At 42.2% G+C, this 22,555-nt stretch overlaps 2 protein-coding genes across 2 annotated transcripts in view; both read left to right on the forward strand.

Moving 5' to 3' along the window:
• Positions 1 to 12,230, forward strand: part of mctp1b (multiple C2 domains, transmembrane 1b) — a 29,647-nt gene extending 17,417 nt beyond the window's left edge. The window contains exons 6-19 of the mRNA XM_057320464.1: positions 13 to 269; positions 360 to 546; positions 1,006 to 1,099; positions 2,804 to 2,906; positions 3,540 to 3,642; positions 3,941 to 4,042; positions 4,180 to 4,254; positions 5,253 to 5,372; positions 7,105 to 7,224; positions 8,033 to 8,089; positions 9,354 to 9,463; positions 9,558 to 9,667; positions 10,268 to 10,365; positions 10,447 to 12,230. Of these exons, the coding sequence (XP_057176447.1) occupies positions 13 to 269; positions 360 to 546; positions 1,006 to 1,099; positions 2,804 to 2,906; positions 3,540 to 3,642; positions 3,941 to 4,042; positions 4,180 to 4,254; positions 5,253 to 5,372; positions 7,105 to 7,224; positions 8,033 to 8,089; positions 9,354 to 9,463; positions 9,558 to 9,667; positions 10,268 to 10,365; positions 10,447 to 10,503 (1,593 nt within the window). The 3' untranslated portion in view covers positions 10,504 to 12,230. The remainder of the gene's footprint in view (positions 1 to 12; positions 270 to 359; positions 547 to 1,005; positions 1,100 to 2,803; positions 2,907 to 3,539; positions 3,643 to 3,940; positions 4,043 to 4,179; positions 4,255 to 5,252; positions 5,373 to 7,104; positions 7,225 to 8,032; positions 8,090 to 9,353; positions 9,464 to 9,557; positions 9,668 to 10,267; positions 10,366 to 10,446) is intronic.
• A 2,613-nt stretch (positions 12,231 to 14,843) lies between these two features.
• On the forward strand, positions 14,844 to 18,460 carry tlr8b (toll-like receptor 8b). Its single transcript, XM_057321326.1, has 2 exons — positions 14,844 to 15,061; positions 15,276 to 18,460. Exon 2 carries the CDS (start codon positions 15,283 to 15,285, stop codon positions 18,316 to 18,318), a length of 3,036 nt encoding a protein of 1,011 aa, XP_057177309.1. The 5' UTR covers positions 14,844 to 15,061; positions 15,276 to 15,282; the 3' UTR covers positions 18,319 to 18,460.
• The last annotated feature ends 4,095 nt before the right edge of the window (positions 18,461 to 22,555 follow it).

A 22,555-nucleotide genomic window follows, 5' to 3' on the forward strand; every position in this document is an offset into this window, starting at 1 on the left:
TCTCTCTCTCTCTCTCTCTCTCTCTCTCTCTCTCTCTCTCTCTCTCTCTCTCTCTCTCTCTCTCTCTCTCTCTCTCTCTCTCTCTCTCTCTCTCTCTCTCCCTCTCTCTCTCTCTCTCTCTCTCTCCTGTACGAGCAGACGATTCCAAAGACTCTGAACCCGCAGTGGCGGGAACAGTTTGATCTTCATCTGTTGGATGAGGAGGGAGGTGTTCTGGACATCTCTGTATGGGACAGAGACGTGGGCAGAAGAGACGACTTCATCGGCCAGTGAGTCTCCCTCATGTCAAACACTGGATTCTCTCTCCTCTCTCTCTGGTGTGTGTGTTTGTGTGTGTAAGTGTGTTTAATGTGCGTTAGGTGTCAGCTGGATCTGTCGAAGTTGAGTCGAGAGAAGACACACAAACTTGACATTGAGTTAGAGGAGGATAAAGGACGACTGCTGCTGCTGGTCACTCTCACGGCCACCGCCGCCGTCTCCGTCTCTGACCTGTCTGTCAACCTGCTGGACAACCCGAAAGAACGCCGCAAGATTCTTCATAGATATGTACGTGCCACGGCCATTTGTTTAGATTTCAACACATTTTCTAACAGAAATGTAAAGACACAAATCATGAAGGATGAAGAAATGCTGGCATGTTAACTGCAGTGCCGCTGTACACTTTTATGACCACAAGGGGGCGTGAGATGACCACAATCCACTAAAACATTAACGCCGGTCTCTCTCACAACTGGATCATGAGAGAGGGAGATGTGAGAGCTGTCTCTCTCTCTCTCTGTCTCTCTCTTCTCTATTCATGATTTGTGGTCTCTGGAGAGGCGCTCAGTGAAGCGCTTACAGAAACAGCTGCATAATGAAGATGTATTCATGAGAGCCGGCAGATTATCTGACGTCTGCAGCAGAGCGCCTTTGATCTGCTCCAAAATGTGAGATTAGCGAAAGATGGAGCCGTCAGAGATGCTTGTGTCCTCTGTCTCATGTGTTTGTTTCTTGTCTTTTTTCCAGAGTCTTACGAGGTCGTTCTGTAACCTGAAGGATGTTGGAATCGTGCAGGTGAAGATCTTACGGGCGGAGGCACTGATGGCCGCTGATGTCACAGGTGACAATCTGATGTCACTTCCTCTTACACTGAATTCATCTCAACTCATTATAATAATCGTGGAGTTTCTGTGCTTTGAAGGATGATTATTTAAAAAAACATAAATCAATTTTTTTTATTTTGCGACACAGCACATACGAAATACACAATTTGGACATTTGCGTTCGTCAGTTAATCTTTTTTTTAATTTTAGGAAAATAAGATGACTAACAGAACTTTAATTGGTAAATTTTCTTTAAATACATTACAAATATGTTGTAATAGTTTGGATGATTTGGTCTTCTATATACATACTGTATAAACCGTATGCAGTGTAGTTCAGTAGTAAAGGAAGAATCCTCAGTTTGTGATTGATATCTCAGTCTCTCGTCTGAAGGAGTTTGATGGATCGATGACTGCCCCCCCACACACTATTATTAATTCAGATAGTTTTCAGGGTTGCTGTTCTCTTTGGAGCTGCCCACCTCATGGGTTCTGATTTCACGCTTTTACACCATGCTGGACAGACAAAAGCTTAAAAGAAGCTTTTACACACACACACGCACACGCACGCACACACACGCACACACGCACACACACAGAAGAATGAAGTCGTCCTCAATGAAGACCTTTTAAACTTTAATATTTCAGTCTGATCTTTAGATTTTATTCACGTTTGCTTCCTCCAGCTTTACCTCAAACAAACCTGTGCACTTTACATGCTCTTTAAATCTGTCTGTCTGACCTGTCTGTCTCTCTGTCTGTCTGTCTGTCTCTCTGACCTGTCTGTCTGTCTGTCTCTCTGTCTGTCTCTCTGACCTGTCTGTCTGTCTGTCTCTCTGTCTGTCTCGCTGACCTGTCTGTCTGTCTGTCTGTCTCTCTGTCTGTCTGACCTGTCTGTCTCTCTGTCTGTCTGTCTGTCTGTCTGTCTCTCTGACCTGTCTGTCTGTCTGTCTGTCTGTCTGTCTCTCTGACCTGTCTGTCTGTCTGTCTCTCTGTTTGTCTCGCTGACCTGTCTGTCTCTCTGTCTGTCTGTCTGTCTCTCTGTCTGTCTCTCTGTCTGTCTGTCTGTCTCTCTGTCTGTCTGTCTGTCTCTCTGACCTGTCTGTCTGTCTGTCTATGACTGTCTGTCTGTCTGTCTGTCTGTCTCTCTGACCTGTCTGTCTGTCTGTCTCTCTGACCTGACTGTCTGTCTCTCTGTCTGACCTGTCTCTCTGTCTGTCTGTCTCTCTGACCTGTCTGTCTGTCTGTCTGTCTGTGACTGTCTGTCTGTCTGTCTGACCTGTCTCTCTGTCTGTCTGTCTGTCTCTCTGACCTGTCTGTCTGTCTCTCTGTCTGACCTGTCTCTCTGTCTGTCTGTCTCTCTGACCTGTCTGTCTGTCTGTCTGTCTCTCTGACCTGTCTGTCTGTCTATGTATGTGTATGTGTACGTACAACACAAAACACTGATGTAAAAAATGTAAATATACAATCAAGAAAAAAGACAAATGATTGGTGAGAGAGAGAGAATTTGATTGTGAAACATCAAACCACATTTAAACTTGAAGCTGCATTACATTTTTTAAAGTTATGATAACGTGATGAATACATTATATTATTGTATTATTTATGTGGTCAAACACTTTAGGAGTTGGCTAAAATATCTTTAGGTATTTTTATAGTTTTAATTGTCAGTGTTTAATTAAAACGGTGTGTGTTAATACGGAAATATTGTTGGTGTTTCAGGAAAGAGTGATCCGTTCTGTGTGGCGGAGTTGAGTAATGACCGTCTGCAGACGCACACAGTGTACAAAACACTGAACCCCGAGTGGAATAAAGTCTTCATCTTGTGAGTTACACCCTCACTGCAGCATTCTCATCATACATCACACCAAACATATCACTGTAGGACCTGAAGTCAACTGAAGAGGCCGTGTGGTTGTGCACCTGTATGCCAGTCTTTCTCGGAGCAGATCTTCTGAGAAACGTCTCAGTGGTTTTGTGTGCATACAATGGAAGTCCATGGAGTTCGGTTATCAACATTCTTCAAAATATCTTCTTTTGTGTTCTGCAGAAGAAAGAAGCATTGATAAGACATGAAAAGGGCTTGATTGTGCCATAGATTCTATATAAGATCGAAACTATTAGAGCCGTCTTAAACCCCAGATCTAATTTTGCATAGTTCATTTGTGCAGTTCTGAAGAAATAAAGTTTTAGCTGACGTAAACAAGGCCAGACAGCTGGATTCTTATATCTTCCGAAGAAAGACTGATGTTGCTAGGGCGTTGCTACGCAACTTTCAGGAATTCCCATTGGTCGCTAGGATTTTCTGCCGTGTTTAATATAACGTGATATGCAGTAGGATACAGAGCGTCACACACTGATAAAATGTCAAGCTTGAATATTCACTTCAGACGAAACTCCTGCTTACCGCTGACATTTTGTCTGTAAACGTGTTCTGTCTCTTCGGGTTTCCTCACAGCAACGTGAAAGACATTCACGCCGTGCTGGAAGTCACCGTGTTCGACGAGGATCGAGACCGCAGCGCCGATTTTCTGGGAAAAGTGGCCATCCCTTTACTGAACGTAAGTTGTGCTTTCACCTCACACGAGCGCACGTGGTGTAGGAACGCTTTCAGAAAGCCGTTTTGAAGTAAATAGATGGATGGCGACGCACACAGCTGGGCCTCCCCGCGGCCGGCTGATGCGGTGATGACAGAGGGATGCTGGTAATGAGCAGGTACTTGTCAGAGACGGGCGGGCGGGAGGGGGGGAACGCGCGGCTGGCTGTTTGATGCCGCCGCTGGGAGATCAGGGGTCAGCCGGGCGGGGGGGTCCGCTGGGGCTTTGCCAGACAGCAGGCTGTCACGTCTTCCTCACACAGATCCGCAACGGCGAACAGAAGGCCTACGTCTTGAAAAACAAGGAGCTGACAGGGCCAACAAAAGGGCTCATCTTTCTGGAGGCCGACGTCATCTTCAACAGCGTAAGTCGAGCGCTGGATGTTGTCTCTATTGTTGTTGTTTTTTCTTCACGCCGTCGGTCCAATGCGATAATTACTGATGCGGAGAGAAGCGGAGCGCTAATTAAAACAAATCATACGCTTTGTGCCTCTCCTTCAAGGTGAAAGCCGGCCTGCGGACGTTGCTTCCGCCGGAGGAGAAGTTCTTCGAAGAGGAGTCCAAACTCTCTAAACAGGTAACGCATTTTTCCCACGGACCGCGAAAGCAGAACTCGCTCGCCGGGCCCGAAATCAAAGTCGAAACGTTTTGAAAACCACCCCGACCGCGCACAATAGGCCGACGTGTCGGGGACAGGGGGCGCGAGCGCTGAATCGCAGCGTTTTCCCCCGTGCCCTGTCGCTCGAGGTGTTGAATAGAAATGTCAAGCCGGCCCTCACGAGAGGAGAGGGGCCACCCCGGAGGGTCCGGCTGCGGCTCCGCGCCTGCGCCCGCTCATTGTCCTGTCTCTCAATGTGCCTGCGTGACAAAAGCGCTGAATTGGAGGGGCCGGCCTGAATCAGACGCCGTCACAAAGCCGTGCATTCAGCAGAGCCCAGCGATTCTTCGGGCTTTTATTTCACACTCAGTGAAGAGTTCAAGCACGCATTGGGCCCGTATATGTAACCCCAGCTGTCAGACGCACCAGCACTTCTACGCTTTACTACAGTTCTCTCTCTTTTCATTTTCAACATGTGAGGCGAGGTGTGCATTTTGAGGCCGTGAATGGGGATAAATCTAGACGTTTGTAGAAGTTGGCCATTAGGATTTTCAAATCCAGTTTTACATTAGAAACTAGATTCAAAAAGTAAAAGGTAAAAATACACATGAATAATAAATCTAGCCTGAATATGTCAAGATCTCCAACTTTGTCTATGTAGAAAACCTTAAGTTATTCAACTTTTACACTACATCAGAATCAGAAGAGCTTTATTGCCAAGTGTGCTTGCACACACAAGGAATTTTCTTTGGTGTTGGAAGCTTCTAGTACAGACATTCAACACAATGACAATACAATATAATACGATTTACAGTCTAAAACATTCTAAATTATGCATATAATTCGCATATAATAAATATGCATATAATACGTGCTAACAAATAAGTCATTTCTGATATGATCCTGTGAGTTTTGGTAAGTTGTTTCCAGTGTTTAATGTGTGTGTGTGTGTGTGTGTGTGTGCGCGTGTTTGTCAGTCGTTGCAGCAGAATTTTAACCGTGTGAAGCGTTGCGTGCTCTTCCTCATGAACGTGGGCTCTTACATCAACAGCTGCTTTCAGTGGGAATCTCCACGCAGGAGTGCATGCGCTTTTCTGGTAAGTGACAAAACTCCACTCGCCGAGACACAACACACACAACACGCACAACACACACAACACGCCACAGCTGGATGAGTTCATGGAGTTCTCATTTCTTTTAGAAGACAGACAGACAGATTATAATAAAGACAGACTTTTGGTTTTACACTTTATCACTTTTAATGAGTCCGGCAATAACTTTTTTATTAGTTGGTTACGCTAATTGACATTTTATGTACATGTTTGTATTCTTGCAAATTATTCATGTATATTATAATTCACATGTTTTTATACCATTTTCATTTATCATGTTATCTTATTTGATCTATCTATCATACTAATACTCTCAGTAAAATCATATACCATGTTAATACTTTATCCTTTTTTATAAAACATATCTCTGACACCCGTCTATTTCTCAAAGTTATTTACAATTCGTGCATCTTTAATATTTAAAAACCCATTAGAATGATTACATTTCATGAATTTACTTTTTTTGCAATAATAATGCCTTCATAATTTTATATAATTTATACATTTATGTTAATCTTAATTATTTTGGGAGAAACATTGTTAAGAGCGCTTTAGAAATAAGTTCAAACTGAATATGACGGACAGATATTTTACTCTGGGGAACTTGAGTGAGAATATTTAAACACACAGACTCTAAACATGTATAATGATGGCGTTTAGTTGAGAAACTCTTGTGTGTTGAAGAGTTGTGATGTTTGAAGTGAGCTCTGAAGAACCCTTGAGCTGAAATGAGTGGAGCTGATCTCTGTGTGACCCCCCGCCCGCTCGACCTCAAGCCCCCCCAGCCCCTGAACCCCCCACACAACACAACACAACACCTCCTCAAGAGCCCCACACACACTCACTCACACGCTGCTTTCTTCTTTACACCTCACTCTTAAACCACGGACGCTAACTTTTTTAGATCTGTCATAAACATGAACACACGTCTCACTTTTTGTTATTGCTACGGAAGGGCTGTGAATTCACATGAAAATGTAACTTTGAGCTGTAATGCTATTAATAAAGCCGAAAGGCCTGTTTACACAAAGAATAAAATAAACATGAAGTTTTTAAATTCATTCTCAATTTAAGAATTGTTTACAGTATATCATAACTTTAAAGTCCCTGTGAACCGGAAGTTGCGATCGTTTTGACGCATTTCCGAGTGAAATGGAATTTCGAATGAGAAAAGTAGTGGGCGTGGCTTTCGTCTTTCTCTGCGAATAGATTGGATGCACAGCCGTCGCATTTTGAAATGGAACTGGCAGACTGACAGTTGAAGGGGCGGAGTTAACAGAGGCTCCGCCCACGCCATCTAACGTACGTCATTTGTGATGGATAGTTGCTACAGGACGGAAGTGCATTTTCAGAGTTTAGGACACGCAAATGTTAAAAAGCGAATGACCCACATTGATATGCTGTTTACAATAAACGCTGCGATATTTCATGAAAAAATAGGCATTGTCATTTTTAATTTCACTGGGACTTTAACAATAAAATACAGCAGAATAATATGGTTGGGTTAACTTTTATAGTGAATTTTATTTACAGCGGATAAACAATAAAACATTGACAGTCAATCAAACTCCATTAGAATTTAAAGGCTCACACGTTTCAAAATAAACATCCGCTGGTGTGAACTCTATTATTGTCATCCTTATTGTTATGATTATCTTTATAGATTTTTGTAATCTGTGTGATCCGGTCTTAAATCTCCATTATGTCTGACACTCAGATCTTCGTGACGGTGGTGTGGAACTTTGAGATGTACATGGTGCCGCTGTCTCTGTTGCTGCTCTTGACCTGGAAGTCCATCCTGCTGGCGTCCGGGAATGAACCTCGCGAGCGGACCGTGGTGAGAATCTTCCGCTCGATCATCTAATGACTGCCAAATTTCTCACTTTTATCTCAAGCTCCTGTGTTAGCCCCATAGCTGGAATTGAATATTTTCTTCCAGTTATTTCATGTAATTAAAGGGAGAGAAGATACACGAGCGTATAAATGTGCCATTCCACTCACCTGCTGTATGTACTTATCGCATTTTCCAATTAAATTGTGTCAAACTAATTTCATGGCGTGGTGAAATGTTGCCAATCACGCTCGAGTGTGTACGCGGAACTCGCCTCGCCGAAAATTGATTTTGCATTAATTGTGAAAACGGCGTGGAGCTCGTGCGGATAACTTTCAATGAGCCGTGTTTCTGGAGAGGCTTCTCACTTTCCCATTAAGCCATCAAAATTTTGATTACGCTTTTTTGGGGGGGGGAATACCCGGTCAAAGAGTCAGTCGTGATATGCATCGCACAAATCCCGAAACAATAAAATCATCATTTTCCACTACTTGACTCATTTAAATATGAAATTATCAGCGTCATGCAAGAATCCTAACGCTTTCTTACTGCTTGTTATGGTGGATTTGAGCTGACGGACATGTGACAGAAAACATACCATTCACAGTCAAAGGACACAGATGCTCAAACTGTGTGTGTTTTAAGCTTGCCGGTGTGTAGACAGACGAGAAATGGCGACACATTATTGACGCAAGAATAAACGTGACGTAAGAAACGATCTTATAGAAGCGTTCAAATGGCGAAAATATGTCCCGACAAATCTGAGCACACTTTGAGACATTGTTAATATTTGCTCTGTCTTGTTGTGTGTTAGCAAGCGATGGAAGATTTCCTTGAAGATGTGGATGAAGATGATGAGAAAGATGAGAAGGTAATCTCACACAGTTTCTCCTCCTCTCTTTGATGACATGAAGTATTAAATATTGTATGGGGAAGAGCATCGAGCGCCCTTGTCTGTTGGTTTGGCGCTCTGCGTGACGACGGAAGGATTGGACACACGGTTTCAAATATACCTCTTTACTTTAATTGCACCCGAGGTTTGTGTTGCCGTATGTACTGGACGTATCCCAGATGTGTACGTCTGAATGTTCCTGGCGTTCCCATAACCCTTCGTGCGTCGCAAGGCAGCCATTAGCGGGCTGACCTTTGACCCGCCGAGCTAACGCGAGTATTTCTCCACAAATGACCCAGACACCTGTTTTCCATTCATAAAGAGCCGCTCTGAGGACGGACACATGTTTGCACTTAGATCACCGGCGGCGGCTCGTGAAAACGGGGCAGATATCGCTCGGCCAGACTTTCAAAATTGTTCCTGCTAATTTATGGGGACAATTGATTTGTTGAACCCGGACCGCTTAAGTTGTCCGGGAAAGAAAAACACATCTCTAAACTCCTCCCGGTGAATTTACATCTGCAGCCTGAGGTCAAAGTTCAGTGACCCGCCGCTGGACACCAGCTATTGCAGAATTAACGTCATACTGGATGCGGTCCACAGCCTGAAGATAAAACCAATGTGTGATTTGCCGGTCGGTCGGGTTGTGTTTCCATTTTGGCGTTTGCATGCATTCGACCCTTATGAAAATGAACCGTGATTTTGCCACGAATAAAACAAGAAACCTTGGTTACTGTAGTAAAACCGTGGTAAGCACGTGGTACTTGTGGGAGGCTGTGGTTTTACGAATGATAATCTGCACTTTTCCATGGTCGTGTTTCCTAAATGACGGATGTGAAGGTCGACTTCGTGGGCTGTCGTTTCAAAAACAAGCACAAAACATCCACGTCATTTTGATTTGGCAGTAGTTGAAATATAAGCGCTACTTACATTCTTTGAAATGTCATTAGATTTGAATCTTCTCTGGATGTTTAGCAGCGTTTGGTTGGGCCCTCAGGAGCCGTGTGCGGTTGTGAGATGCTCTGTTCCATATTAATGAAGCTGTGGTGCGCTCCGAGTCCAGACGCTTTTGTGTTGAGCTACACCAACTAACCGTTTAGAGACATCAGCCGACAAACAAAAGCCCCCACGCCTTCCATTTCTCATAACGCGACTAAACACATCTCATTACGTTTCTGGACCATTTTCTACACACGCAAATGTGACTATAATAGAAATGTTGAAATAACTGTAAAAACTCCAGGAGTCGGAGAAAATGGGCTTCATGGAGAGATTCCACGCCGTTCAGGACGTGATCATCACGGTTCAGAGCGCTCTGGATGAAGTGGCCTGCATCGGTGAAAGAATTAAAAAGTGAGAGGTTTTGATGATCTCTTGTGTCTGTCAGCGATGCGATCAGGATTTCATTCCGTCTGATGTGTGTGCGTGCGTGTTTCTGATTCTTCAGCACATTGAACTGGACCGTGCCTTTCCTCAGCTGCTTGGCCATCACAGTTCTGTGTGCAGCTGCTGTCGTGCTGTATTTCATCCCGCTGCGCTACATTGTGCTGGCCTGGGGTGAGACGTCTCCATTATTCTGCATTCAACACTTCAGAGCTTTTTAATAACAAACCAATATACAGTCAGATTCATTTATTTACATTGCAGTGGGAACTGTGTGTTTTATAATGAATTCAAATCGATTTATACCATCAGATATTAAAACCCTGATCACTGGAAATCCCACATTGCTCTTTAGATGCACTTATTTGTTGTTTTGGTTGTTGTTGTGTGTCATATTTTTAATAAAATTATGCTTTTAGGGGCATAACAATACGTTCAGCTTGCGCTTTGAGCGTACAAAATCAGCTTACCAAATGTAAAAAATAAATCATTTTTTTCCAAAACATAACCCATTTTTAATTTCAGCATTTTTGCTGTTTTAAAATTCAAAGGTTTAATTAATGTTCTGTATGTAAATAAATAAAAATGGAACACTTCTGTCAATAAAGCAGAATTTAAACCGAGCGGCATTAAGAAAGCTAAACAACTTCAATTCAAGTAATTCAATTCATATGTTTGTCACATGTTGGTGTTCAACCAATAGAATTATTTCAAAAAACAGGATGCTGTCTCTGTACGGCGTTGAAAATGAGCGTATGAACGTGTTTCACGCAGGCATCAATAAATTCACAAAGAAACTGCGAGACCCTTACCTCATCGACAACAATGAGCTGCTGGACTTTCTGTCTCGAGTTCCCTCTGATGTTCAGATGGTAAGTGACCCGTGAACATTCTGACCTGCTGTATTTTCATTGCTGTGAAGTGAATGTGATTTCCGTCCGCTGTGCCGTCAGGTTCAGTACAGAGAACTGAAGACGGACTTCAGTCCGAGCAGGAGAAAAAAGATCTGATCCGTCCTGCACCGCCACTTTAAATCCCCACGGCTTCCGACACGCCGCTCGTGTCAAACACACTGTGACCGTCTCATAGTTGTTTTTAAAAGAGATTTCTATGGTTTTTATCATTGTTATTTATGCAAATTTGCATACTACAATAAGCCAATGGTATAGTAATATTTACTTGATAAAAATGAATCGTGCTCACATGATGTATTTTATTTATTCAATTTGTATTCTGTAGCACCTATTTCTAATTCTAACAGCCATAACAGATGTGACTCTTCTCATCTGCTTGTATTTGTGTGTGTTTAGCTTGTATGCAAAATTGAAATGTAATTCTGGGCTACGGTCGTGTTTGAGCTCAGCTCCGACCGACCACACTGGGGTTTCTTTAAAAATACCCCAAATCCTAACAGTATCTTTTTTGCACCTTTGAGATGTTTTAAATCATCTCCTGAATATCTTCAAGCATGCATTTAAAAGAGAAACTGCATGCTGTGCATCCCAATCCAAATGCCTTATTTATGAACCAAAACAAACGTACTGTAAAGACAGATGATTCATGATGTTTGTTTGACCCCGTGACCTCGCATGTTTTTCCTGATTTCATTTTATGATGAATGATAAAAACAGTGTTTTATTATAATGTTTGTACACTTGTCGAGAATGCGTGTGTTGTATCTGTTACCAAGAATTATTCCACAGAGAAATGAGAGAATGTTTTGTAATCTTGCATCTCAGAATAATTTCCTTCTCGTGAGATTGCAGCAGTCTTGACCTCTTGCCTTTGCATGTCAATATAAAGCTGTGTTATTTATGTTTTACAAGAACCGAAAAAATGTTACTCGTTCTTGGTGTTTCTCAGTTCATTCTCTCGCATGTGGTCGGTGAACATTAGAACGTTTGTCGACATGAAGTTTTACAATATTTACACGACGAGTGAAATGGATATTTAACAAGACAACCAATGTAGATTTTGAGAATAATAAGAGTGACGTCAGGCAGGAAAGTCATTTCAGAGAAAGTTCCACATTTTCATAAAATCAGGAATGTGCATTAAACTAAACAGGATTGATTGTGATGTTGTCTAAAAGACATCTACAAACGTATTTATTATAAAACAATAACTATTCACTATCCAGTATTAACTGTGCGTTAATGATTTGTTCTTGTAATCCAGATTAGAGATGGATGCGTGAATGCGGATTGTTTGATGTGATTCTGTGTGCCGGGGATCGTACACATTCGCATGGAGGGTCCGTCTCTCAGGTTCATAATTAGTGTCTTGAATCCCTGCCTTATTAAATAAAAGCTGCTGTGGGATTCAGGACAGACTAATTGAGCTATGAAGGGCATCTTTTTAAAGTAGCAAAAGAGCAGCAGACCTGAGCTTCTGAAGCACATTAATGAGAATCTCAAACCGTCTCGGGTTTCCCTTTTCACGTCATTCAACACCGATGACAATTCTCTCATTGATGCTTTAAAGAGACGGTTCGGCCAAAAATCTCAATTCTGTCATCATTTATTTCTCATCGTGTGGTTTAAAACTCATTCTTCGGTGGAACACAAAAGAAGATATTTTGAGAAATGTCATACAATACACTTTGTGTTCATACAAAATGGAAGTCAATGGAGTTCAGTGTTGTGTGATTATTAACATTTTTCAAAATATCTTCTTTTCTGTTCTGAAGAAGTAAACTACATTAAAGAGACAGTTTAGCCCAAAATAAGAAATCTGTAAAGTAACAACATGGTAAAAAATGACACAAAAATATTTTGTGTCATATTGTTACCATAATTTCTTGAAATAAATATCTAAGTACTTTAAAGCTCTCATGACCTGAGCACAAGCACCAATCTTCTGAACGATGGTAACCACGAAACTCAAAAATACAAACATCTCTTCTAAATCATAAAGAAAACTGAACAATAAAATGAAAGACTCGATCGTGTTTATTGTAAAGCACATAAAATAGCATTAGGAGTCGTTTTTGTGAGAAAGTGCTGTTGCGTGCTGGGAAGTCACTGCTCAGTTAGTGAAATGAACTAAGACATCATGTAGTCCCACCACAAAATAATGAAGTAAAGATCCTTTTCACAAGTTTAAGTGGGTTGAACACAATAAAATAAGGTGAATTCACTCAATAATTTGTGCATTTCGAATTCCGAGATTACGTCTATAATTTAAATTTACATTTTGGTTAACAATCGTGTTAAGTTAACTCATTCATTTAATGAAATCCACTACGGCCCAGAAACATTTTTTACAGTGAAATACAAGCAGATTTTTTAATACTGTAGTTTCACACAGAAAGTGAGAACATGGACGTGTCTGTATTTATAGACATGGCTGCTTTTTTCCAGGAGATCTCATGAAAACAGATTCAGGATGTTCAGGTCACATTTCACACACACACGATCCTAATGTTTTATTTAGTGTATTTCCAGTGGTGATCCTCATTGTATCTTCAATACTAGAATACAGTATTTTTAACCACATAAATAGAGAATTGAAATAATACATCATTGTTTTTTCCACGTTACAATAATGAGAACTCAGGAACATTTTACTGCTGCGGTTAACACATTCTGTGTGAATATCCAGAAACACTGGATGTCCTCCAGAGCTCGAGGTTCTGTCACACGGCTGAAGCATGCAGTCGCACCCCGGGGCAAATCCTCCAGCCCCTGCGGCTCTGATTCCCCACCTGCACATCTCTGAACGATTGAATTGAACCGGTATGGTATGGTATGGATTTACTTCTCTTGTGTCCAAGGCCACACATATTTTCATTCTCGAAATCTTTTTTAATGAAAACAAGTTTATACGAAGAACTGAGTTAACCGTAATGAATCCCGTGGCCATTCTCAGGTAATATATGCAATAAAAAATGTATACTGCAATACACCGCAATTGTATAAGTGTAAAGTCAGCCCTCCGTTTCTTTATCGAAAGCAACATCTGACATCCCCACAACAGCCCAAGCGTAAAGGACAACAAAGACGCATGGCGGCACGTGAGGTAAAACAACAAATGATGGAGTAAAACACGGCTGTATAATGAAGCGTCTCTTGTTCGTCTCCATACCTCCTCTCTCTCTCCTGATCGGAAAGCCAAGACCGTGGCATGGACACAACACATTTAAAATTAATAATGTGTGCGATCTGTATGTGGAACACGTAGCAGCGGTTGGAAAGCAATGCATGAAAGCTGCCCTCAGGTGCCGAGCTGAATATGAGCGCTGGCACCTCGGTGGGTTCAAGCAGAGTGCCATGCATCTAATTGCTGAAGTGTCCACTCACAGTCACCACATTTCTCCACGGCATACTAATGCACTCGCGCATCCGCATGCCACCAACACCCGCAACGCTCTGGCCTCACGCACCCCTGCCGTTGAGACGTTCAGGTGCGTTCGCAGAACGGGACATCGTTGGGGATGAGATCAAATGAGAACATGTTGGGCGTTTAGTCGTTTCAAATGTCCATCATAAACTGGAAAACACATTCTTGATTCCTGAAAAAACATCTAGGGGTGGTTTCCCGGACAGGGGTTAGCTTAAACCAGGACTAGGCCTTGGTTTTTTGTAACAAAAGTTTTTAAAAACGACCTAATTTAACCATTACTGGTGGGCATCTTGAGACAAAACAAGCACTGACATATCTTAATTGAAAATAACTTTCACACTTTTATACTTTAAGTCACCTCTAGCATTGAAGTTAGTCTGGGACTAGGCTTAAGCCCTGTCCGGGAAACCGCCCCTTTTTTTCAGCTAATATTCATCAAAAGAGCAAAGAAACTGAACTGGACTGAATGAACCCGTCATTTCTGAGCACTGTCTCTGTATCACTTGTTCTTGAACATGTCGCCTTTATTTCTAAAGTTTGTCAACTACAACAGCATTTGCAGTTCTGTCTACTTAAAGCCTTTAGATATATGCGTTATTAAGGGGTATTCAATACCATGCATTATAATTGTTCATAATGTGTGTTATAATACATATGTTGTTGTCAACCAAAATAAAAATGCCAAGTGTAACAATGAATTGAACAGTTACAACTATTCATGGGACATTCTAAAGTGCATAATTAATGGATTAAAACTACTTTTATAATGCATTATACATATACAGGGTAACACTTTACTTAAAGCATATATTCATCTTTCTTTTCCTCTCAGTGTTGCTGGGCTCTGAAAGGACAAAGCAGATTCAGATACTGAAACTGAAAGAAACTTTTCTTTAGACAAACGCTGCATTAACTTTTGCTCAAATGTATCTTTGTTGTGTGTTAGTTTCACTCTTTTCGCGCTGATGTCATTCAGGTGTTGAAGTTCTTGAAGCACGCAGTAAGGAAGAGCTGGTCATGAAGAATAAACTCTCTCTCATTCACAGACGCGGGTCACAGGTGGATCTCACACAGATGAAAGATTTGTTTGCGTCTTTTGTTTTGCTGCATAGAACGGCGAATAATGGTGCATTCTGAAACTTGAAAGAGGAAATGACAGACCGACTTTATAAAAAGACTTCACACATACAATACTGACAGACCATTTCCCTTTGAGGACGGATGGTAAGCACGCCGTTTTCTTATGTTCAATTCTAAGACGAATAACGCTACTATATGAGCACATATACGGAAATATTTCATAAAAGCTCTATTTTGGAGACCATCATATGTTTTATTTGCTTGACTTGAACACGTGTGTGTGTGTGTGTGTGTGTGTGTGTGTGTGTGTGTGTGTGTGTGTGTGTGTGTGTGTGTGTGTGTGTGTATTGTGTTACAGAACTCAAATGATGTTTGTGCTGATGTTAATGTATTCTGTCTGCTCATCTGACGGCCTCAGCTGGGCCTGGAGAAAACTTCCATGTGATGTGATGTTCTCCAACAGATCGGTTCTCATGGACTGTTCGGGCAGATCACTGAAAGAAATTCCAAAGAACTTGTTGTGGAACTCAACAGAGCTCATCTTCAGCCATAATGAAATAAGAACTCTTCCGAAAGATGCTTTCTGGAATCTGACCAACGTCACACGGATAAATCTCAGAAAAAATCTACTGCAGCTTAAAAAGGACAGCAGGGTTTTTTCCAGGTTGGCTCAACTCAAGACTTTGCAGCTTGACAATAATAACATCTCAGCATTTCCCAGAGATCTTCCTCCAGGACTCCAAACACTGAGTCTGAATTCCAACCACATCCAAAACATCGGACCGTTACATTTTGAAGGAATGACGAAGCTCGAGGTTTTGAAATTAAACGAGAATTGCTACCGCAGCGTTAAATGCAAGATTATAATTCACAACAAAACCTTTCGAAACGTTCACCTGACTGTGCTCGAGTTGTCCAAAAACAGACTTCAGAAAATCCCACCCGGTTTACCCAGATCCCTCCAGAACCTCTCGCTTCTCTTAAACAGGATCGAGTACATCGATGCTTTTGTGCTACAGAATCAAACCAACCTCAGACTTCTTGATTTGTCTGGAAACTGTCCGTTTTGTTTCAACGCTCCGTTCCAGTGCACTCCCTGCCAGACGGCGAATCGTTCTCTAGAGATTCACTCGGATGCCTTCAGTGGACTCGTCCAGCTACAAGACCTGAGACTTTCCGGAAACTCTTTAACGACAATCAACCCTTCGTGGTTTCAAAACCTGACCACGTTAAAGTACTTGTATCTTTCCTTCAATTCTTTAGTGCGTGAGTTTGAAAGCGGACAGTTCTTCAGCGTGCTCCCCCGTGTGGAGATCGTGGATTTCTCGTACAACAATCCATCGCAAACCATTTACCAGAGACTGAAACTCTCGACGGGTTTCTCTAGTTTGAAATCCTTACAAACGCTTCACTTGGAAGGTTACATTTTCAGCAACCTCTGTGAGGAAGACCTCGTGCCTCTCTTCGCTCTGAAAAATTTATCCGTGCTAAACTTAGGAGTCAACTTTCTCCAAAATGTCAATCTGTCTGTCTTTAGGAACTTTCAAAACCTCTCCCTGATTTCTTTGAGCGACAACAGGTTGATGTTCACAGGACACACTCGGATGCGGTGCAAACGCCAGGGTCTGTCTTATCAAGATCAAGATGATCATCGTGAGGGTCCTTACATTCACACCGATCAAGAGTTCCGCCGTTACCCTCCGTTCACCAAACACGAGTGTCTCATGACAGGACCGGTTTTAGATCTCAGCAGTAACAGCATATTCCACATCAACCCGCTTTACTTCACAGGAGCAGAGGACGTCACGTGTCTCAATCTGTCCTTCAACTTCATCGCTTCATACTTCAACGGTACAGAGTTCAATCACTTTCCCAAACTCAAGTATCTGGACTTATCCAACAACCGAGTCTACATGCATTCCCAATTAGCCTTCCGCGAGCTAAAAGAGTTAGAGGTTTTGGATTTAAGTCACAACAAACATTACTTCGAGGTGGCAGGCGTACGGCACAGCCTCGCCTTTCTTAAAAACCTCGAGTTCCTCCGAGTGCTCAATCTGAGCTGGAATGAGATCAACACCCTGACCAACAAAACCCTCGACAGCGCCTCGCTGAACGAGCTTCAGTTTCAGGGAAATCGCCTGGATATCATGTGGAGAAAGAACCAAGAGTTTAAAAATCTTTTCAAGAATCTCTCAAACCTGACACGCCTCGATATATCCTACAACAAGCTTTGCCAAATTCCGGAAGATATATTCAGTTGTTTCCCGCAGACCCTGACGTATCTCAGCGTGAGCAGAAACACTTTGACGTATTTTGAGTGGGAACAGCTCCGATATTTACCTCGATTGGAAGTTCTGGATCTCAGCAAGAACAAGTTGACTCAGGTCACTGAGAAACTGTCCAAACACACGAGTTCACTGAAGGTTCTGGACCTGAGTAGTAATCTCATCGCCAGATTAAAACCAAGTTTTCTCCAAGATGACAGAAGTCTGTTGACCCTCAATCTCGCATTCAACCGCCTGACGCAGGTCAGCGACGCGTCCTTGTCATCGGGCAGCGGTCACTCGCTGCGTCTCCTGCACCTGGAGAGAAACCCAATCCACTGCACCTGCGATCTTCTGGACTTCATCCTCTGGTTAAAGAAAAGCGATACGGTTCTTCCCCATCTAGCGACGGATGTCCTGTGCGACCTTCCGGAAGCTAAAAGGGGACATCCGATGGTAGACCTGGACATCGAAAACGCCTGCATTAATAACATCATCGCCCAAATTCTGTACGTGTTGACGTCCTCCATCATCATCATCATGTTATCCGCCATCATCACCGTACATATGTTCTACTGGGACATATCATACATCTATAATTTCTGCAGGGCCAAAATAAAAAGTCATCATTCAAATGCAGACTGCACTTATGACGCCTTTGTCATCTACGACACGTCGGACTCGGCGGTAGAGGAGTGGGTCTTCAACCATCTCTGCTTTGAGCTGGAAGAGCGAGGCGGACGGGTTCATCCGCTCTGTTTGGCCGAGAGAGACTGGACTCCTGGAACATCCGTCATGGATAACCTCAACCACAGCGTTCACCGGAGCAGGAAGTCCATATTCGTGATGACGGAGGGATTGGTCCGCAGTGGGATTTTCAAGATGGCGGCTTTTCTTGCTCAACAGAGGTTGCTGGAGGAGGGCGTGGACGTGATGGTGCTGGTGCTGTTGGAGCCGGTGCTTCGTCGATCGAGAATCCTGAACCTGCGGCGCTGCCTGTGCGGACACAGCGTGCTGGAGTGGCCCGGAAACCCGGCAGCAAAAGACTGGTTCTGGCAGAATCTGAGAAATGCAATCAGATTCGAGTGTCACGGTGTGCAAAGCAAAATCTTTACAAATTACTTCAGTGGACGGTGAAGCGAGACGTTATGACACGTTTCAGTTCACGGTTGCTGTTCTTCATCTTCAGTGTGCTTTGACTGGACAAATGTGTTGCACCACCAACTTCCCTGTAAGCTATTTTTTTAAATCCAGAACTTCCCATTAAACTCATTTGTGTTGCAATGACAGTGACGTGTGTGTGATGTGTGTCACGCTCGAAATAAAGATCCGAGGTGACGATAGATTTCTATCGTCTAGTTTTTTTGCAGTCTCATATAGTTAGGATACACAAACACACAGTTACTCTCGCTGTCTATGTCCTTCCCCTTTTCATCTTTTATTCATAATGAAACCAGTGATGAAAAATTCATGACTCTAGGCATTGAAATGAATGCAAAATGAAAACTGTGGGCGTATAAAAGGAAGAATGTCTCTATCTAGGGTGCACTAGGTGTGGATCACGGCAAGGGCAGTTGCTTCTGGAGAGCAACTTTCTGCTAACTCTCTCCATGTTAATATAGCAGATGAACTTCTGATGGACCCGCTTCATTCCCAGCATCATTAAAAGCCGTGCGCTCATTGAACACTGCTGTCCGGTATTATCATCTTAATGAATCATAATCTAAGGTCACATCTTCAACCTGGCCATCATGTAGAACAAAGCAAAAATAGCTCGGGTCTCAAAGTCCACAGTTATTATTTACCTTAATAAAACAAAAGTAGCAACGAGTGCCATATTGTTCTTAGGCTATATAAAATAATATTTCAATGGCTATGGATTATGGATGAATAGATCATGCTTACAAATATCTCCTTTACCCTTTCATACTTAAGGAAAGGCAGAGGTAAAATATAATTTCTCTGTAACCCCAATGCAATTTTTACATAACAATATTCAGTTGTTTTCAGATATATCTGCACATACTGTAATTCTAAATAAACCTGTTAAGGCTTTAAATCATATAGGGTACTAGTAATGCTGTATGCAATGTGTAGACTCTGCAACCTGTCTACATGTTCTGTATGCATGGAATACCCAGATGGCTCATTAAATGTGCAGTCTACAGCACAGCACAGCACACTACTAGAAATAAAATGTTCCACAACCCAATGCGTGAAAACTTGCCCCAATTTAATTATTTATCCCCTAAATATTCACTGTTCTGATTTTGGGAAAGTATACACATTTTAGTGCAGAAAAGTATGGAAGTATTTTTTTAATTATTCGTAATAATCGATCACATCGCCGCTCAACTTGCTGACTGAAAAATGCAACGCAATGAAGTCACGTGACAACAGGCTCTACTAGCCCGCTGTTGACGTGTTTGTTGTTGCATGACGTGTAGTGTTAATTCTACTCTTTAAAATAACAGAAGAACGGGTTATTTATCGCAGTTTACCTGCTGTTAGTCGAGGGATTATCCTGCAGTTCATCTTTAACGGGTTTATTGGACGATCGGCGTTTTGCGATGTTTGGTCTGCAGGTCAGTGAAGTTTCTCTGGGTTGTTGTAAATGTCATTAAAACACTTGCAATAGAAATTTCAATCATGTGTTGCGAAATTGAGCGTTCACGTTTGTAGTCACGACGTACTGCCTGGCCTAATGTTTATCAGAAAGGTTTTAAAAACACTGCATGAACCTCGACTGTCAGGTTTCTTTGTGATGTTATATTTTATTTGTTGCAAACCCAAAATACGTGTAAGATCGAGATCCACTGGCACTGTTCAAGATCACACATGCTGTGTTTCTTGGGCACTGTCGTGCTCAGCTGTGCTTCATGCGCCGTGCTGCGCAGACAGATCGGTGTTTGACGTCACAGTACCGCGCGAGCGATTCCTCGCAGTCCCTCGGTTTTGACTAGAAGTAATACAGCTACCTCCACTGGGCAGGCGCACTTTAATACCGCATAATTTTTGTCACACTGAAAAAATTTGATTCATATTTTTTAGCTAATGTAATATATTGTAATTATATGGCGAGATTTTGCACCACTTCCGGCCGTAACTGTATCCCTTCTAGCAAGTCGAACACATGGTGTCTTACTACTGTTATGTTTATCGATGCGGAATATTTAATGTTAATTCTGTCAAATAATATTAGAGCAGTAATCCTGGTCGTTTACTGATCGGTGCACCCATGTTTGTTTACCTCTGACAATGACGTCGACACGTCATTGAGATGACATATAACTGATAAAAAAAAGTGTTCCATTATATCACCAAAACAAACGAATAACTGAAGGTTTATATTTAACGATTTCATTTACAAAAACTTGGTTTATTCGAAAATATCCAGTACATATATATCGGCCGCAGTTCAATAAATGTTATTAAATATATTTTAAACAACAAACAAAATAAACCGTTTTATCAGCTCATGTAAGTCATGGGTTCATCTCCGAGGAGATTTGTATGTTTTTTGCATCCATAAGTGTGTTGTCACACAAGCTCCGGACTCCAGAGAGAGTCAGAGAGATGGTGTAATGACAGCGGGTCTTTATTCTGACACTTCATGTCCCTCATCACGAACACAATCCATTCAGAACGCGAGCACACACATTAAGTGCTATTGTTCTGCATCGGCTTTATGGAAGTTTAGGGCCTTGAATGCGAGAAAAGCACAGTGTGTGTGTCGGTGTGTGTGTGTGTGCGTGCGTGTGTGTGTGTGTGTGCGTGCGTGTGTGTGTGTGTNTAGGGTACGCACAGGGTACGCGGCTCTGCGTAGGCTCCTACGCAGAACCATAAATTACGCTTTACGCTTTAGACGACTGAGTCGGGCCGAGTACCAAAACAACCTTGTAGCCAATCAGCAGTAAGGTGCACAGTGCACAGGACGGACATTAGTGGAGCCGAGCGCTGACCAAAGCGACAGATGGGGGTAGGGGTGTGTCTGTTTTGGTGATTTGAACATCAACAACGGCTAAGAGAAATCGGACACCCCACCTTTAAGTGCACGCAGCATTTCTTGCAAAGACACCCGACATAATTTTGGCGAGAGTCTGAGGCGGCACGACGTTTGATAAATAATAAAATAATTAAAATAAATAATTTAATTTTAAAAAATATATATATTTTTTACACACCAAGTAATGTCCTGCTTATATCAATGCCTGGTCATATTTTTCTTACATGCAACTCTTAATATACCGTATTAACAAGATACGCATCTTCTCTCAGCACAATATGTGCAATATTTCCAAGATATATTGTTGTAAAATGTCTTGGATTTTTATATCCTAAAATTTTATTCCGTGCGATATGTAATGTCAGATTATCCACAGAAGTGTAGTTTATACATATGATCCAAACATAAAAAATGTTTGCGAGCATGACATTGAAATGAATATTACTGATAAGAAGATGATGATGATGATGGCGATGATCTTCTGTGTCATTAATAATTCATAACTATAACTGACACCAGCATTTGCTAATGGTCTCCATCACACTTCAACAGAAGACCCATGACATTTCTCTCATTTACTGAATGTGAGGATGATGATGATGTTAAATAATTCACTAACCTGCTGTAAACACCCCTCTCTCTGGGTCTCTCCTCCATCTCTTGTTGGCAGATGATGAGAGGTAAGAGGAGGTTGAGGTTCCCCGCTGTGTGTCTGTATCTGCTTTATTCAGCCCATTAAACTCGCTGACATTTACGACAGAGAGGCGTGTGAAACATCTGCTGCCCGTCATCATTGTGGAGTTAATGAGCTCAACCTTTATTAGTTAAAGAACAGCTTACAGTCCGGTCACGCACGCACACGCTGATCTTCTCACAATCTGCTTAAACTGACACAAACGCACAACACACGTTTACATGATGGAGAGATTTGTGCTGAAGGTTTATTTTTGAAACAAGCTACTGATCTATGATATTCTGTGTGTGTGTGTGTGTGTGTGTGTGTGTGTGTGTGTGTGTGTGCGTGCGTGTGTGTGTGTGTGTGTTTGTGTGCGTGTGAGTGTGTGGGAAGGGTAAACCCTACGGTATGGGGACAAAATGTCCCCACAAAGATGGCAATATCCAAAACCCTTGTCCTTGTGGGGACATGTTTTGGTCCCCATGAGGAAACAAGCTTATAAATCATAGAGAATGAACTTTTGTGAAAATGTAAAAGAGCAGACAGTTGTGTGTGATTGTTAGGGTTAGGGGGAGGGAATATGAGATACAGTTTGTACAGTATAAAAACCATTGTGTCTATGGAATGTCCCCATAAAACATGGAAACCCAACATGTGTGTCTGTGTGCGTGTGTGTGTGCGTGTATGCGTGT

Source organism: Triplophysa rosa, linkage group LG22, assembly GCF_024868665.1.
Source record: "Triplophysa rosa linkage group LG22, Trosa_1v2, whole genome shotgun sequence".
NCBI lineage: Eukaryota > Metazoa > Chordata > Actinopteri > Cypriniformes > Nemacheilidae > Triplophysa > Triplophysa rosa.

Bases quoted from the DNA above. Each gene is read 5' to 3' on its own strand.
- tlr8b (XM_057321326.1), top strand. From the start codon at position 15,283: ATGATGTTTGTGCTGATGTTAATGTATTCTGTCTGCTCATCTGACGGC.